The 19,164-nt window shown below is 48.5% G+C and overlaps 2 protein-coding genes and 1 long non-coding RNA gene across 4 annotated transcripts in view; 1 reads left to right on the top strand and 2 right to left on the bottom strand.

Annotated features, from left to right (window-relative positions):
* Positions 1–17,962, bottom strand: part of LOC140418996 (uncharacterized) — a 56,883-nt gene extending 38,921 nt beyond the window's left edge. Inside the window, exons 1-2 of one of the 2 annotated variants that reach the window (XM_072502716.1) lie at positions 17,920–17,962; positions 17,335–17,392 (exon numbers count right to left, since the gene is read on the bottom strand). The gene's annotated coding sequence lies outside the window, so the exon portion shown is untranslated. Of the gene's footprint in view, positions 1–17,334; positions 17,393–17,919 lie in introns of those variants that run through there. The other variant, XM_072502718.1, reaches the window with a different exon arrangement.
* Positions 2,848–13,863, top strand: LOC140419012 (uncharacterized). The gene is made up of 2 exons (XR_011945477.1): positions 2,848–3,781; positions 12,864–13,863. It is a non-coding gene; the product is annotated as an uncharacterized lncRNA (long non-coding RNA).
* LOC140418999 (uncharacterized) lies at positions 8,653–11,664 on the bottom strand. The gene has a single exon (XM_072502722.1). The coding sequence runs from the start codon at positions 11,490–11,492 to the stop codon at positions 10,689–10,691; it is 804 nt and encodes a 267-aa protein (XP_072358823.1). The 5' UTR covers positions 11,493–11,664; the 3' UTR covers positions 8,653–10,688.
* Positions 17,963–19,164: the final 1,202 nt, after the last annotated feature.

The following is a 19,164-nucleotide window of genomic DNA, read 5'->3' as shown; positions in this document are numbered from 1 at the left end:
ATGTTGGGATGAAATTATCATTTTAAAAATAAATTTAGAGTACCCAATTAATTTTGTCCAATTAAGGGGAATTTAGCGTGGCCAATCCACCTACTGTACATTTCTGGGTTGTAGGGGTGAGACCCTCGCAAACACGGGGAGAATGTGCAAAGTCCACACGGACAGTGACCCAGAGCCAGGATCGAACATGGGACCTCGTTGCTGTGAGACAGCAGTGCTAACCACTGCACCACCGTGCAGAATTCTGAGCAGTTTAGAATTAGAAACTGCAGGTGAGCTGGAAGCAATAATATTGGCGGGTGGTTTGAGAGGCTTCATAAATACCCGGCGTAGGCCCAGAAACAAGAATTCAAAGCTACCGATCCACGCTCGCAAACAACGGGCTGCAGTGGCAGTTCTCCGACGAAAGGCCCAGGTTAACGGCCGCCATTTTGCTGAGGGGCGATAAGCTGTAGTGCGTGTGCGCGGTCATTGGGGAGGGAGCCCATGAGGGAGATTGAAGCCCTGCCCACTCGGTGCCCAAGAACCGTCCCATGACAGGAACATAGTTTAATCGCCATGGTAGGAATTTATTATTTATTCTTTCATGGGATGTGGCGAGGCCAACATTTATTGCCCATCCCTAATTGTCCTTGAGCTGCCTTCTTGAACTGCTGCTGTCCGTGTGGTGTTGGTATACCCACTGTGCTGTTTGTGAGGGAATTCCAGGAGTTTGGCCCAGCGACCGTAAAGGGACAGTCCGTGGTTAGCACTGCTGCCTCACAGTGCCAGGGACCCGGGTTCGATTCCGGCCTTGGGTGACTCTGTGCAGTTTGTACGTTCTCTATTTGTAGTCCTTTGCAGACTCCTTAAATCCACTTCACAAATTACTTCCCTGCCTGCATTTGAGTCATACGTTCAATCTCATCATCCAACACATTCATACAGATTGTAAATGGTTGAGAGCCCAGCACTGGTCCTGGTGACATTCCACTTGTCACATCTTACCCACCCAGAAATGACCCATTTATACCTACTGGCTGCTTCCTGTTCGCTAACCAATCCTCTATCTATGCTGATGTGTTGACCCCACACCATGAGCTCTTATTTTGTGTAATAACCTTTGATGGGGCACAATGGGAAATACCTTCTGGAAATCCAGATAAAGCACATCTACAGGTTCCCCTTTATTGACATCCCTTGTTACTTCCTCAGAGAACCTTGATAAATTAGTCAGTCACAATTGACTCCCTGAACCCCATTTTCAAACACTGTGTCAAAAGAAAAATCAAATCTCCTCAACCCCTCTGGCTCCTTTACCAATTACCTTAGAGGGACTCACTTTCTGTTAAAGAGCCTGTCAACCCCTCTCACCCACTCTCCCAAAAGTGAACATATTTAATCAGGAAAAGTCCAACAAATTCAAATATTTTCTGGTTAAAAGTTAATTGACGAAACAGAACATGGTTAAAAAAAACTAACAGAAAATTACTTGAGGATTAAAGACAACCAGAGTAACAGGATGTTCACAATGTTCTGGTCCCAAATGGTTTTCCTTCAGCTCCTCTGTACTCCATTCCTACGACTCCGTGCTTTGGACACAGGGGCACTGAACCCTGGGGGTCGCATTACGATCAGACCCAGTCACCCCCCCCCCCTCCCCCCCCCCCCCGATTAGTACGAGATCCGTTTCCCAGTCAGGCCTCCAGTGCCTTCCTGTGTATTAGTGGATAGGCCCCTTTATGCTCCGCTAAATTCAGCCCTCAGCTCCATCACCTGGCTGTCATTGACACGAGCGATACAGACAGAAAGGTGCCCGAGACTCAAATGGGAAGTCAACATTTGTGGATTGGAACCTCCATGCAGGTCAGCAAGAAAAAGAAATTGAATTCTTAGTCAACAAATTAAAGAATCACACAACGGACTTCACGTTTTATGACTTTTAATGCAACAAATAAACTAGAAGCTACTTTAACTTAGCCCGTTTATAATATTAATGATAATCTTTATAATTGTCACAAGTAGGCTGACATTAACACTGCAATGAAGTTACTGTGAAAATCCCCTAGTCGCCACACTCAGGCGCCTGTTCGGGTACACTGAGGGAGAATTCAGGATGTCCAATTCACCTAACAAGCACATTGTGGGCAACACAGTAGCACAGTGGTCAGCACTGTTGCTTCACTGCTCCATTGTCACAGTTTTGATTCCCGGCTTGGGTCACTGTGTGGAGTCTGCGCGTTCTCTCTGTGTCTGCGTGGGGTTCTCCCGCGTGCTCTGGTTTCCTCCCACAAGCCCCCAAAAACGTGCTGTTAGGTGAATTGGACATTCTGAATTCTCCATCTGTGTACCCTAACAGTCAACAGAGTGTGGTGACTACAGGCTTTTCACAGTATCTTCATTGCAGTGTTAATATAAGCCACCTCGTGATAATAAAGATTATTATCTTTCAGGACTTGTGGGAGGAAACTGGAGCACCTGGCGGAAACCCACTCAGACACGAGGAGAACGTGCAGACTCTGCACGGCAGTGACCCAAGTGGGAATCGAACCTGGGACCCTGGCGCTGTGAAGCAACAGGGCTAGCCACTGTGCTACCGTACCAAAGTTACACAATCTAAAGTCGCACTCCACGATTAGTTAGTCTGCCCTGGAAGTCGAAACTTAATTGTCTCAGAATCAGTCCAAAGTGATGATTCATTCCCGAGGATTTACTTCCGTTCTTTTCGCCGTCTGGCAGTCTTTAATCCCAGAACTGTCTTTCACAGGGAAAGATTAGCGAGCTGCCAGAAAACCGAGTGTAGGCACAAATAGGCCATTTTCTGGTTGGCAAGATGTAATGAGCGGTGTGTCACAGGGATCAGTGCTGGAACATCAACGTTTCACAATTCATATCAATGACTTTGATGACAGGACCAAAGGTATGGTCACTGAGTTTGTTGATGATGCAGGAAAAAAGGAAAAGGAGGTGGTGTTGCTCGGATAATAAGGGACGGCATCAGAACATTAGTAAGGGTGGATCTCAGATCAGGAATACAAAATGTGGAATATGTTTGGGTGGAGCCAAGAAACAGCATGGGGCAGGAAACATTGGTAAGAGCTGTTGTAGGCCACCAAACAGCAGGGGTTGTGTGGGACATGGTATTAATCAGATTAGAGAAGCATGCAGAATGGGTAAAACATTAATGGGCAACATTAAATCTGCATATAGACTGGGTAAACCTAATGAGCACTGATGCTGTGGAGGACAAGTTTCCGGTGTGTGTGTTAGGGACAGTTATCTACAGCAGTAAGTTGAGGAACCAACTTGAGAACAGGCTTTTGTAGATTTAATATTATGCAATGATAAAGGGCTAATTGATAATCACGCTGAAAAATAACCTTTAGGGATGAGTGACCAGAATATTGAATATGAGGTATTCCAATCTGAAGCCAGAGTATTAAGTTTGAAGGAAATTATGAAGGTAGAAGGGACAAATTAGCTGAGGTGGATTGGGGTAAATACATTAAAAGGTGTGACAGTCCACAGGCAATGGATAGACTTTCAATCATTATTACACAGTTTACATTCCTTCAAGGCACAAGAACCCCAAAAGGCCAGAGAACCGTGACTACCAGAGGAAGTGAAATATTGGATAAGATTGAAAGAAAAGGCTGATAAAGTTATCAGAAATAATAATAAACCTGAGGATTGGGAGGATTTTATAATACAGCAAAGGACCAAGATACTGAGAAAGCGAGGGAGAATAGAATATGAATGTGAACCAGCAAAATACATACAAATGGACTAAAAGCTTCTGTAGGTACGTAAAAAGGAAACGTTTGGCTCAGACAAAGGTTTGTCCATTCAGATAGAGCCAGGAGAATTTAGAATGAGGAATAGCGATCTCTACAGCCACCTCATTGCAACACTGGGATGTAGATCATCAGCATTTGGGGATTTATTCACTCCCAACCCCATTAATTTCTCCAGTACTACTTTTTCACTAATTCTTATCTCTTCCAGACCCTTGTGTTCACGAGGCCCTTGGGTCTCTAGTGTTTTGGGGAAATTTTTGCATCTTCCTCTGTGAAGACGGACACACATTGTTTCGTTTCTCTGCCATTTCCTCATTCCCTATTATGAACTGTCCTGTCTCTGCCTGAAATGGACACATTTGTCTTTGACAATCTTTTCCTTTTTACATTCCTATGGAAGCTTTTCCAGTCGTTTTTTATGTTTCTCCCCAGTTTGCTCTCATATTATATTTTGCTTTATCTGTTTCTTGGTTCTCCTTTGCTGAATTCTCACGGAAATTCCCAATCCTCAGGTTTACTACTATTTTGACCAGGTTGTGAGCCTCTTCCATTGATCTGATGGGATCTTTAACTTTTCTTGTTCGCCGCGGTTACATTTTTTTTCCTGTTGGAATGATTTTTGTTCCTTAAAGGAATCTATATTTGTTGTACATATGTGAAATAAAAGTCCAAAAATCCCAGAGGACCATAGGCAGCTCTCCCTTTGACAGAGAGAGAGCTGACTGGTGGTGATTTAACCCGAGGGTCAGCACACCTCAGGCGAGGGGCTTGATTGAGAAGGCGGGGCCTTCATGAATAAACTCAGCCTGTACGGGAGTTGAATCCTCACTGTAGGCCTTGCTCTGCATCACAAACCAGTCATCCTGCCAACTGAGCAAACCGACCCCCTGATAAATATGTAATAATTCCTTCAATATTTTTTTTTAATAAGCAATTTTATTGAGGTATTTTTTGGCATTGTAAACAACAATATAAACAATTTACATGGAACAATACAACTCCCATCACCCCAGGACCTGCCTAATTGACCCCCCCCCCCCCCCCACACTTCTGCTGACGATTAATTTTCCGCGAAGAAGTCAATGAATGGTTGCCACCTCCGGGCGAACCCCAAGAGTGACCCTCTCAGGGCCAACTTAATTTTCTCCAGGCAGAGAAAGCTCACCATGTACGATAGCCAGGTCTCCGACTTCAGGGGCTTTGAGTCCCTCCAAGCTAGCAGTATTCATCTCCGGGCTACCAGGGAAGCAAAGGCTAGAACGTCCGTCTCTTTCTCCTGGACTCCCGGGTCCTCCGACACGGCAAAAATCGCCACATCTGGACTCGGCGCCACCCTTGTTTTTAATACCTTGGACATGACGTCAGCAAACCCCTGCCAGTATCCCCTAAGTTTTGGACTCGCCCACAACATGGGAACATGGTTCGCTGGTCCTCCCGCACATTTTGCGCACCTGTCCTCTACCCCAAAGAATCTGCTCATCCGGGCCACTGTCATGTGGGCCCGGTGGACCACCTTGAATTGGATCAGGCTAAGCTTGGCGCATGCTGCGGTCGCGTTGACTCTACTCAATGCGTCCGCCCATAAGCCATCCTCCATCTTACCTCCAAACTCCTCCTCCCACTTACGCTTCAGCTCCTCTGTCTGCGTCTCCTTTGCCTCCATGAGTACTTTGTAGATGTCAGAGACGCTCCCCTCCCCCACCCATCCTCTGGAAACTACCCTGACCTGGATCCCCCTTAGTGGCAGGAGTGGGAAGGATGGTATCTGTCTGTGCAGAAAGTCCCGCACCTGTAGATATCTGAAATTGTTCCCCCTCACCAACCTAAATTTCTCCTCCAGAGACCTCATGCTCGGAAAGCTCCCTTCTATGAACAAATCCCCCATCCTCTCAATCCCCGCCCTCCACCATATTCGGAACCCCCCCATCCATGCTCGCCAGGTCAAACCGATGATTATCATAAATTGGGGACCAGACCGATGCTCCCACATACCTCCTCCATTGTCCCCAAACTCTCAGGGCAGCCTCCACTACGGGGCTGGTGGAGTACCGCGCTGGCGGGAACGGCAGAGGCACCGTTACCAACGCCCCCAGACTGGTGCTTTTACACGAAGCCGCCTCCATCTGCTCCCAGGCTGACACCGCCCCCACCACCCACTTCCTAATCATGGCTATGTTAGCCGCCCAGTAATAGTTACTAAAATTCGACAGCGCCAGCTCCCCCTCTCCCCGACTCCGCTCGGGCATCGCCTTCCTCACTCGCGGTCAAAAGCCTTTTCCGCATCCATCGCAACTACTACCTCCACCGCCCACACAAAGCCCATGATAATTTTGTTGACCCGCTTAAAAAAGGACTGCGGAATGAAGATGGGGAGACATACAAACAGAAATCTCGGGAGGACCGTCATTTTCACCGTCTGCACTCTCCCAGCTAGCGACAACGGGAGTGCATCCTATCTCCGAAAGTCGTCCCGCATTTGCTCTACTAAACGGGACAAGTTCAATGTAGGCAACCGGCCCCAGTCCTACGACACTTGTATACCTAGATATCTAAAACTGTCCCCTACCTAAACGGCAGCTCACCCAGTCGCCTCCCCTGATCCCTCGCCTGAATTACGAACATCTCGCTTGTCCCCATATTTAGTTTGTACCCCGAGAACTGGCCACATTCCCCTTATATTCCCATGATTTCGTCCATCCCCTCTATTGGATCCGAAACGTATAGGAGCAGGTCGTCGGCATAATGCGAGACTCTTGTGTTCCACCCCCCACACCGGACCAGCCCCTTCCAACTACTTGAAGCTCTCAGAGCAATTGCCAGTGGCTCTATAGCTAATGTGAACAACAGTGGGGAGAGGAGGCATCCCTGTCTCGTCCCCTGGTGCAATCTATAGTCAGAAGTTGTCCCGTTCATCCGTATACTTGCCACAGGAGCCTGATACAGCAGCCTGACCCAGTCGATAAAGCCCCTCCCAAATCCGAATCGTCCCAGTACCTCCCATAAATAATCCCACTCAACCCGGTCAAAAGCTTTTTCCGCATCCATCGCAACTGCTACCTCCACCTCCCTACTTTCCGGGGGCCTTCTTACATTGGCCACCAACTGCCTGCCCTTAACAAACCCCGTCTGGTCCTCCATGATAACGTCCGGCACACAATCCTCAATCCTGGAGGACAAAATTTTGTCCAGCAGTTTGGCATCCACATTCAGCAGGGATATCGGCCTGTAAGACCCACATAACTCCGGGTTCTTGTCCCGTTTCAGAATCAACAAAATTGTGGCCTGTGACATCGTCGGGGGCAGAACCCCTCTGTCCCTTGCCTCATTGAAAACCTTGACCAGCCCCAATATCCCGGAGAACTTTTTATAGAATGCCGCTGGGTACCCGTCTGGCCCTGCTTTACCCGACTGCATGGCCTTCAAGCCCTCCAATATCTTTTCCACCCTGATCAGGGCCCCTAGCCCTTTTACCAGCTCCCTACCCACGTTTGGGAAAGTCAGCCCCTCCAAGAAACGTTTCATCTTCTCCGGCCCCGTGGGGGGCTCCGACCTGTACAGCCTACTATAGAAGTCCTGAATGCCTTGTTCACCCCTGCCGAATCTCCCACCAAGTTCCCCTCCCCATCAATTACTTTCCCTATTTCCCTAGCTGCCTCCCTCTTTCTGAGTTGCTGTGCAAGCATTCTGCTGGCTTTCTCCCAGTGTTCGTAGATCGCTGCCCTTGCCTTTCTAAGCTGCTCCACTGCCTTCCCTGTGGTCAGCACGCCAAGCTCAGCCTGCAGCCTCCGCCGTTCCCTTAAAAGCTCTGCCCCCGGGGTCTCCGCGTACCTCCTATCTATCTGCAAAATCTCCTTTACCAGTCGGTCCGTCTCTGCCCTATCTGTCCTATCCCTGTAGGCCCGGATCAAAATCAGCTCCCCTCTCACCACTGCCTTCAGCGCCTCCCAGGCCACCGCTGCTGAGACGTCCCCCATGTCATTTACCTGCAGGTAATTTTGCATGCATTTCCTCAGCCTTTCGCTCACCGCTTCATCCGCCAACAGCCCTACATCTAACCTCCATTGCGGGCGCTGATAACCTTCTTCACTAACCTACAGTTCAACCCAATGTGGAGCATGATCAGAGACAGTAGTCGCCGAATACCCCGCATCCACCACCCCCGCCAATAAAGCCCTGCTCAAGATGAAGAAATCGATCCGGGGATAAACCTTATGTACGTGGGAGTAGAAAGAGAACTCCTTCACCGTCAGCTGCCTAAATCTCCATGGATCCACCGCCCCCCGCAACCCCCCCCCCCCCCCCCCAACCCCACCCCCCCCCATCTGCTCCATGAACCCTTTCAGTTCCTTTGCCGTTGATGGCACCCTACCCGTTTTTGAAAACGACCGATCCAGACCGGGATCGATAACTGTATTAAAGTCCCCTCCCATGACCAACTTGTGCGAGTCCAGGTCAGGTATCTTCCCCAACTCCTCTTTATAAATTCCACGTCATCCCAATTTGCCCCATACACGTTAACCAAAACTACCTTCATCTCTTCCAGCTTACCACTAACCATAAAATAATGACCTCCCCATCCAAAACTATGCTGCCCACCTCAAATAGCACCCGCTTGTTAATCAAAATCGCGACCCCTCCAGTCTTTGTGTCTGGCGCCGCGCCTCCTCCAGCCCACCCCCCGGCAGCCCCGACCTCCACTCTGTCCCTCAACCCAAGTCCCTCCCTCGTCAGCAGAACAACTACCCCCCTTCCCCTCTCCCAGCAACAACACTCTGTAACCTAACCCATGCCATAAACTAACCATATACCACCCCCCCACTTTGCTTCCGTGAGCTAGCTCACCCAGCGAGCTTGGTGGCCCTCGCCTCTGGCGCCAGATAGTCTCCCATCTATTGTTCCCTCCCTCCCCTCATCCAAACAACTTCTCTCATCTAGCCGTCCCCAAACAATCACCCAGTTAAAAGAAAATCCCACAGTAGTGCAATTCAAAGTAAAAGGCACTGCCACCCACCCCCACCAGAACAAAGAAACAAATAACTTTTACTTCCCCCTTCTTAAACAGAACTCAAATACAGAAGAGAAAAAAGACAAACAGGCATCAAAAAGTTACATCGTAGTTCAAAAAGTTCTGAGTTCGCCATCAGCCCTTTTCTTTTCACAAAGTCCATCGCGTCCTCGGGCGACTCGAAATAATGGTGCTGGTCCCCATATGTGACCCAGAGACGAGCCGGATACAACAACCCAAACTTCACCTGCTTCTTAAAAAAGATTGCCTTGATTTGGTTGAAGCTGGCCCTCTTCCTGGCCACCTCCACGCTCAGGTCCTGGTAAACGCACAGGATACCATTGTCCCACTTACAGCTCCGCGTACACTTGGCCCACTGAAGAATACATTCCTTGTCAAGGAACCTGTAGAACCTAACTACCATCGCCCTCGGAGGGTCCCCCGCTGCGGCTTCCTTGCCAGCGCTCTGTATGCCTTGTCCACCTCCACAGGTCGGGGAAATGCCCCATCTCCCAAAAGCTTCTGAGACATACCCGCGACGTATGTGCCAGCATCAGCTCCCTCAGTCCCCTCCGCGAGTCCAACGATTTTTAAGTTCTGCCGGCGGAACTTATTCTCCAGGTCCTCTACCTTCTCCAGAAGCCTTTTCTGCTGATCCTTCAGCATCCCCACCTCCAGCTCCACCACCGTTTGGTGCTCCTCCTGATCGCTAGCACTTTCTCCAGCTTCTGGATCGCCCGATCCTGGGCGTCCAATCTGTGTTCCAGCCGATCAATCGACTCTTTTATCGGATGTAGCCAGTCCTGTGTTTGCCTTGCAAAGCCATCCTGGATGACCTGCATCAACTGCTCCGTTGATGGCTGGGCCGTCACACCAGGGATCCAGTCATCAGCCATGTTGTCTTCTGCTGCAGCTTCAACCCAGCCCTTGCTTGTCTTCTTGTTTCTGCCTTTTGTGCACGTCTGGCTCTTTTTTCCACACACCAATATGTGGAAACAGTGCCCAATTGCCTCCACCTTAGAGTTTAGCGTGTAAAACCGAAAAAAAGTCAGGGGGAAAGGTCCAAATGTCCAGCCACAGCGGGAGCCACCAAATGTGCGACTTACTCCCTCACAGCCGCCACGGGAATTCATAATTCCTTAAATATTAGGTATTCTCTGCACCAATCAGTTTCCCAGTCCACCTCAGACAAACTGACCCTCATCTTGAACATAGAACATAACAGAGCAGAAGGAGGCCATTCAACCCATCGAGTCTGCACCAACCCACTTAGTCCCTCATTTCCACCCTATCCCCGTAACCCAATAACCCCTCCTAACCTTTTTGGTCACTAAGGGCAATCTATCATGGCCAATCCACCTAACCTGCACGTCTTTGGATTGTGGGAGGAAACCAGAGCACCCGGAGGAAACCCACGCAGACACGGGGAGAACGTGCAGATTCCACACGACAGTGACCCAGCAGGGAATCGAACCTGGGACCCTGGCGCTGTGAAGCCACAGTGCTAATCACTTGTGCTACCCTAATCCTGACATCCTGATAGTTTTCTTCTGTAACGCACAAATAAATGTAACCACCAGGGTCCATCTCCATGCCAACGTGGCCCGCTTTGAGGGGTTTGAAACAGAAATGGAAAATAAATATTTTCAACTTCCAAACACGCTTTCATTCTGCGATCCTTGTGCAATTTGAAGCCAGGAATTAGCAACAAGGCTCAAAGAGCATCAGCCCACTGGAGGCAAAGTGGTGAGACCGGCCAGTCCAGCAGAAAGAAACCCTCCGACCATCCCAACTGACCACCTGTCAGAATGAACAAAATGCAGTCCTGGGTGTAGAGCAGAAACAATAACAGCAGAATCCAACCTCTGGAATCGATTGTGAAACTGTTGGTGTCACAGCAGGTCCGATCAAGCATGCAATCCCGTCTCACATTGAGAGTTGGACGGCCTTTCCCCAGTGTGAACTCGCTGGTGTCTCCGCAGGGTGGATAACCGAGAGAATCCCTTCCCACACTGAGAGCAGGTGAACGGCCTCTCCCCAGTGTGAACTTGCTGATGTCTCCGCAGGGTGCATGAATCACTGAATCCCTTCCCACACTGAGAGCAGGTGAGTGGCCTCTCCCCAGTGTGAACTCGCTGATGGATACGCAGGGTGGATGAAGTAATGAATCCCTTCCCACACTGAGAGCAGGTGAATGGCCTCTCCCCAGTGTGAACTCGCTGATGGATCCGCAGAGTGCATGATAAACGGAACCCTTTCCCACATTGAGGGCAGGTGAATGGCTTCTCCCCAGTGTGAACTCGCTGATGTTTCCGCAGGGTGGATGAAGTAATGAATCCCTTTCCACACTGAGAGCAGGTGAATGGTCTCTCCCCATTGTGAACTCGCTGGTGGGTCCGCAGGGTGGATATCTCAGTAAATCCTTTCCCACACTTTGAGCAGGTGAATGGCTTCTCCCCAGTGTGAACTCGCTGGTGAGTCCGCAGGCTGGATAACAGAGTGAATCCGTTCCCACACTGAGAGCAGGTGAATGGCCTCTCCCCAGTGTGAATTTGCTGGTGTCTCTGCCGGCTGGAGGACTGAGTGAATCCTTTCCCACACATAGAGCAGGTGAATGGCCTCTCCCCAGTGTGACTGCGTCGATGGGTCTCCAGCTCAGATGGGGCTCGGAATCCCTTTCCACAGTCCCCACATTTCCACGGTTTCTCCATGTTATGGGTCTCCTCGTGTCTCTCCAGGTTGGATGATCTATTGAAGCCTCTTCCACAGACACAACACGGGTATGGTCTCTCCTCACTGTGAATGTTATGTTTATTCAGGCTGTGTAACTGGTTAAAGCTCTTTCCACAGTAAGTTCACTGGAACTCTCTGTTTGGAGTCTGCACGTTCCCCCCGTGACTGAGTGGGTTTCCTCCGGGTGCTCTGGTTTCCTCCGACAGTCCAAAGTCGTGCAGGTTAGGTGGATTGGCCTTGATAAATTGCCCTTAGTGTCGGAAAAGGTTGGGTGGAGTTATTGGGTTACTGTGATAGGGTGAAAGTGTGGGCTTAGGCAGGCTGATCTTTTGAAGGGCCGGTGCAGACTCGATGGGCCAAACGGCCTCCTTCTGCACTGTAAATTCTGAGATTCTATGAACTCTCTCACCCGGGTGTGTGTTGTGTGGGTCTTGGTGCTTTTCCAATCAAACTGATGTTTCCACAGTCAGTTCACTGGAACACTCTCACCCGGGTGTGTGTTGTGTGGGTCTCGGTCCTTTTCCAGTCACACTGATGTTTCCACAGTCAGTTCACTGGAACACTCTCACCCGGGTGTGTGTTGTGTGGGTCTCGGTCCTTTTCCAGTCACACTGATGTTTCCACGGTCAGTTCACTGGAACACTCTCACTCGGGTATGTATTGTGTGGGTCTCGGTCCTTTTCCAGTCACACTGATGTTTCCACGGTCAGTTCACTGGAACACTCTCACTCGGGTGTGTGTTGTGTGGGTCTCGGTCCTTTTCCAGTCACACTGATGTTTCCACGGTCAGTTCACTGGAACACTCTCACTCGGGTGTGTGTTGTGTGGGTCTCGGTGCTTTTCCAGTCACACTGATGTTTCCACGGTCAGTTCACTGGAACACTCTCACTCGGGTGTGTGTTGTGTGGGTCTCGGTGCTTTTCCAGTCACACTGATGTTTCCACGGTCAGTTCACTGGAACACTCTCACCCGGGTGTGTGTTGTGTGGGTCTCGGTGCTTTTCCTGTCACGCTGATGTTTGAAATCTTTAGCTGACAGTTCGGGAAAACATTTCTCCTTCTCGATTCAAAGGCGGGAGATAGTGAGGTTCCAAGGAAGGGAGTGACTGTGAGATCGAGACTTGATGTTTTAGATTTCTGTCTGTAATTCCTCATCTAATATCCTGTAAAAACAATTTACAAAACTCATCACTGTCAGTACAGGATAGAAACTCAGAACAGACAATTCTAGTTTCTATGTCACATTTTTTCCTCTCTTATTCCCTGAAAGCTGAAAATCTCCATTCCACACACTCTCCCTCTATTCTCACTCTGCTGTATCTAATATTCACCCTCCCTATTCTCCTGAAGGTGCTGATTCAGGCTGATTGACAAATCCAAGCTCACAGCTTCCTGTCCAGGAGACCACAACAAATATGAGCTGCAGTCGGCCATTCGGCCCATCGAGCCTGCTGAACCATTCAATGGGATCATTGGCTGATCTACCTCAGCACCGTTTTCACACACTATCCATCATATCCCTCAACATCTTCAATACCTACAGGAGGGACATAGAGAATCAAGTGGAGTGGCGTAACAACAACAATCTCTCCCTAAATGTCAGCAAAACTAAAGAGCTGGTCATTGACTTCAGCGAAGCATCGTATACACCCCTGTCTGCATCAATGGTTCGACGTGGAGATGGTTGACAGCTTCAAATTCCTAGGTGTGCACATCACCAACAATCTGTCCTGGACCACCCACGCCGACTCTACGACCAAGAAAGCACAACAGTGTCTATACTTTCTCAGGAAATTAAGGAAATTCAGCATGCCCACATTAACTCTTACCAACTTTTACAGATGCACCATAGAAAGGATCCCATCTGGCTGCATCACAGCCTGGTATGGCAACTGCTTGGTCCAAGATCATACGAACCTACAGAGAATCGCGAACACAGCCCAGACCATCACACGAACCTGCCTCCCATCCACTGACTCTGTCTACACCTCCCTCTGCCTTGGGAAAGTGGGCAGCATAATCAAAGACCCCTCCCATCCGGGTTATTCTCTCTTCCAACTTCTCCCATCAGAGAAAAGTCTGAGAACACGCACTAACAGGTTCAACAACAGTTTCTTCCCCGTTGTTACCAGACTCCTGAATGATCCTCTTATGGACTGAACTGATCTCTTCACACATCTTCTCTACTGAGTAGGAATGCACTGTGTATGCTCACCCCTTGCCTCTGTATTTATGTAGGTCCTATGGGTTTATTTCATGTATGGAACGATCTTTATGGACTGTCCGCAGAACGATACTTTTCACTGTACCTCGGCACACGTGACAATAAATAAAACCAATCAATCAATAATCTATCTCGTAACCTAACCCCCGTAGTCCAGGTATCGTGGCGTATCGTTTTAGTAAATCTATATTGCACTCCCTCCAAGGCCACAATATCGTCCCGAAGGTGTGGTGCCCAGAATGGCTCACAGTTCTCCAAGTGGCGTCTTACCAGGGTTTTGTATAGCTGCAGCATAACCTCTGTGACTTTATACTTCAATCCTCTAGATATAAATGCTGGCATTCCTTTTTGATGATTTCTGCACTTGTTCGTGGCATTTTAAGGATCTGTGCACCTTCGACATCCACTGTACTTAACCTCTTTCCATTTAGAAAGTCCTCGGTTTTATTCTTTTTTTGGTTCAAAACGGATAACCTCACACTTGATTACACTGAATTCCATCTGCCACAAATTTGCCCATTCACCTGGTCTGTCAATATCTCCTTGCAATTTTATGCCATCGTCTGGGCTGCCGACAATGCCACCTAACATTGTATCAACAGCAGCAGTGAAGAGGCCTATCGCCCATCAAGTCTGCACCGACACACGAAAAACACCTGACCTACCGACCTAACCCCATTTGCCAGCAGTTGATCCATAGCCTAGAATGTTCTGACATGCCAGTCTTCATCCAGGTACTTTTTAAAGGATGTGAGGCAACCCGCCTCTACCACCCTCCCAGGCAGTGCGTTCCAGACCGTCACCACCCTTTGGGTGAAAAGGTTTTTCCTCAACCCCCCTGCTTAACATCTTGCCCCTCACCATGAACTTGTGTCCCCTTGTGACTGACCCTTCAACTGAGGGGAACAGTGGCTCCCTATCCACCCTGACCATACTCCTCACAATTTTGTGCACCTCGATCAGGTCGGCTCTCAGTCTTCTCTGCTCCAGCGAAAACAACCCACGCCTATCCAACCTCGCTTCGGAACTGAAACCTTCCATCCCAGGCAACATCCTGGTGAATCGCCTCTTCACCCCCTCCAGTGCAATCACATCCTACCTATAATGTGGCGACCAGAACTGTACACAGAACTCCAGGTAATAATAATAATGATGATCTTTATTAGTGTCACAAGTCGGCTTACATTAACCCTGCAACTGTGAAAATCTCCTCGTTGCCACAGTCTGGCCCCTGTTCGGGTACACAGAGGGAGAATTCAGAATGTCCAATTCACCTAACAAGAAGTCGTTCCCCATTTGGAAAATAGTTTGCCCCGATTATTCCTTCCAAAGTGCATAACCTCACACTTTTCCATATTCTATAACATCTGTCACTTCTTTGCTCGCTCTCCTAACCTGTCCAAGTCCTTCTGCAGCCTCTCCACTTCCTCAACACTACCTGTTCCTCTACACATCTTTCTATCATCTGAAAGCTTAGCAACAGTGCCCTCTATACCTTCTTCCAGATCGTTAATGTACACTGACCCCTGTGGTTCCCCAATAGTCCCCGGCTGCCATCCTGAAATAGACCCCTTTATCCCCACTCGCCGCCTGTCAACTAATTCTCTAACCTTTCCAGTACCTTGCCCCTAATTCCATGGGCTATTATCTTTATTTAGTAGCCTGTTGTATGGCACCTTGTCAAAGGCCTTCTGGAAACCCAAATGGATCACATCCACTGGCTCTCCTTTGTTTTTACCTACTCAAAGAATTCTCACAGATTCATCAGGCATGACCTCCCCTTGATGAAACCGTGCTGACAGTCCTATTTCACGATGCACTTCCAAGAACTCCGTAATCCCATCCAGACTAACCGGCCTATAATTTCCCATCTTCTATCTCTTTTCTTTCTGAAACTGGGGTGTTACATTCGTCACTTCCCTGTCCCCTGGGAGCCCCTTGACTCCAGTGAATCCTGAAAGATCACCACCAATGGCTCTACAAACTCCGCAGTTATGTCCTTCGGTACCCTGGGGTGTAGTCCATCCGGTCTGGGTGATTTATTCACCTTCAGACCTTTCAGCTTCCCCAGCACCTTCTCCTTAGTGATGGCCACTACACTAACATCTGCCCCCAACTTTCTTTCCCCCACTCCCAGTTTTCTCTTTCCCTCCCCTCTGTTGGATCGCCCTCCTTGCCCCTGGATTTGGAGCATCTTCTGAAGGCACTGCTGGAAGTACTGCTCCAGTGCCTTTGAGGTGCCTGCTCCAAGTTTCCAAGTTTCTGAAGCCTTTAGAGGGTAGAAAGAGTGAGGGATAGCCAACAGCTCATGGAAAGCAATGGCATGCACGGTTTCACCAGCGCTGCCAATACAATTGATGACCTAAGCAGGCAATGGCTGAGAGCAAAGTGTGGAGGGGAACTCATCAAGGACAGAGAGTCAGTCAGTGCTCACTGGAGGGAACATTCTGAAGAACCCTTCGACCGAGACTCTGTCTTTGGCTTTAACGTCCTCAAGTCCATTCCCCAGTATCGCGTCCAGCTCAGTCCACGTTGGACCCCAATCGGGAGCAGAGTGAAAAAGCCATTCAACACCTGAAAAACAACACGGCCTCTGGAGCAGAATGAATCGCTGCTGAAATTCTGAAGCATGGCGGGGTTACACTCCTGGCATAGCTACACAATCTCATATTCCTCACCTGGGAAGATGGATGCATGCCGGGGGATCTCAGAGACACTGTGACTATATTCAAGAGAGACAAGTCTGATTGTGGTAACTGCACAGGCAACTCACTGCTGTCTGCCACAGAGATCATTGCCAGGATCTTCCTCAATGATCTCCTCTTCGTGGCCAAAGAGCTCCTTCCCAAGTCACAGGTAGGATTTCTCCCTTCATGGAGGCACCAAAGACATGATCTACACTACTTGACAAACCCAAGGTAAATACAAGGAACAGCATCAATCACAGTTCTTGGTCTTTTCTAACCTCACAAAAGCACTTCACACCGTCAAAGTGATGTTTTATTCAGTATGTTCTTCAAATTTGGCTGTCCTCAGAAATTGGCCACCATCCTCCGCCTGCACAATGATGACACACAAGCCATGATCCTCATCAATGGACACACCCCAGACACTATCTCAGCGAAGACTGGGATCAGACAGGGCTGTGTCACTGCATGAACCCTTTTCCCCATCACGGTAGTACAGAGGTTAGCACTGTTGCTTCACAGCACCAGGGACCTGGGTTTGATTCCCACTTGGGTCACTGTGCGGCGTCTGCACATTCTCCCCGTGTCTGCATGGGTCTCCCACAAGTCCTGAAAGACGTGAGGTGAATTGTAAGTTGAACTGGACATTCTGAATTTTCCCTCAATTTACCCGAACAGGCGCTGGAGTGTGGCAACTAGTTGATTTTCACAGTAACTTCATTGCAGTGTTAATATAAGCCTACTTGTGACAATAATAAAGACCGTTATTATTATGATGCATAAACTCCAAGCCTGTTATAAGAAATTAAATTCGGAATAAAAATCAAGTCAAATCAGTTTGTGTTAATCATAGTTAATCACTGCAGTGTTAATGTAAGCCTACTTGTGACACAAATAAAGATTATCTCACCTCCAGCAAATTACCCACGGGTGTGGAGATAATCGACAGGACAGGAAACTAACACCACCTTCAAAACAAAACCAGAATCAGTTCAACCTCAGACATGAAGCTCCAGTTTGCAGATGCCTGATCTGTTTTTCAATCCATCCAACTCCCTTGATTCTATAACCATTAATACTCTTGTCTCACAAACTTCAATCTATCAGTTTTTATAGTTTCTATTGACAGAATCTGAACAGAATTCCAGATTTCACTATATTTTCTGTGAAGTGATTTCTGACATGGCTCCTGAACAGCCCAGTCTCAGTTAAACAAATAAATATCACTGATTTGGACATTTAAATGGTGACAATTGCTTTACCCTTAACTGGTTATGTAACAGTATTTCAAAAACATAATAATTTGAGTAAAACACTGCAGAAGCTGGAAATGTGAAGTGAAAACAGAAAGTTGTGGAAATCCTCAGCAGGTTTGGCAGCTTCTGAGAGAGAGTTAACATTTCCAATGCAATCTGATTCTTCTTCACAACTGAGTGTTTGCAGCATTGTGATTTCATTTGGCAAACATACTGAATGTGAACTTTGTGGTTCTTACTGATATCTGGCTGTAAATCTGATTTCAGACCTTCCTCTGAACACTTTTCAACCTCAGCTCCAGCTCATTGTCCTTCACTCAAGACCCGGGTAGAAAATCCCGCCACAAGATGGCGGCGGCCGCCGGGTGACCCGGGGCCTGTCACCGGGGAGGAAGCCCCGCCCACTCCCTCTTCCCATACTAAGATGGCCGTCCCAGCGCTCTGCTCCAAGAGCAAAAGACCCGACTTCCTTTCTCAAGATGGCGGCCGTTAAATCCATGGAAAATCCAGACCCGGATCGCTCTCCTCTTATTGGTCAGCAGCCACCGTCAATAACTCCCCAGCGATTGTGAGCTGGAGCATGCGCAGTGCAGGTATGAAGCTGGATTCAGGCGGGTGAGTGGAGGCCCTAAACCCCCCAATAAGACCCATTGGTTTTATTGTCAGTCTGCAGACAGGAGCTGGAGAACTGAACCCAGGCAGAGGAGAGGGAGGGAGAAAACTGGGAGTGGAGGAAATAAATGGTGCAGACAGTGAGATGGGTTTGGATTTCAGCCCAGGGAGGAGGGAGTGTGTGTGTGGGACGGGGATTTACAGCTTTGGGGGAACAAGAGAGGAAAAAATGTCCCAGAGAAACTAGAATTGTCTGTTCAGAATTTCTATCCTGGACTGACAGTGATGACTTTTATTAACGTCTTTTACAGGATATTGGAAGCAAAGGATTGGCCGACAGAAAACTCCAACCAAACATCAAGATCTGAAAGAGTCACTCAATTCTTTAGAACCTGAATATCTTTGAATGTGGAAGAAGTAATGTTTGTCTGTTCAGTTTGTGGGAAAAGATTTTAAACATCAGTGTGACTGGAAAAGCACAGAGACCCACACAGACAGTGAGTGTTCCAGTGAATTGACTGTGGAAAGAGATTTAACCAGTTGCACAGACAGAAAAACCATCACACCATTCACAGTGGGGCGAAACCGTACATGTCATGTGTGTGGACGAGAGTTCAACTTGCCATTCATCCCGGAGAGACACAAGGACACCGGCCCCATGGAGAAACCGTGGAAATGTGGGCACTGTTGGAAGGGATTCAGTTACCCTTCTGAACTGGAAATGCATCGACGCAGTCACACTGGGGAGAGGCCATTCACCTGCTCCACCTGTGGGAAGGGATTCACTCAGTCATCCAGCCTGCTGACATACCAGTATGTTCACACTGATCAGACACCTTTCAAATGTTCTGACTGTGAGAAGAAATTTAAAA

Source organism: Scyliorhinus torazame, chromosome 5 (assembly GCF_047496885.1).
Source record: "Scyliorhinus torazame isolate Kashiwa2021f chromosome 5, sScyTor2.1, whole genome shotgun sequence".
Classification (NCBI taxonomy): domain Eukaryota; kingdom Metazoa; phylum Chordata; class Chondrichthyes; order Carcharhiniformes; family Scyliorhinidae; genus Scyliorhinus; species Scyliorhinus torazame.
The sequence above is the reverse complement of the archived record's forward strand: the minus strand, read 5'-3'. Positions and strand labels throughout refer to the sequence as shown.

Bases quoted from the DNA above. Each gene is read 5' to 3' on its own strand.
- LOC140418999 (XM_072502722.1), bottom strand. From the start codon at position 11,492: ATGGAGAAACCGTGGAAATGTGGGGACTGTGGAAAGGGATTCCGAGCC.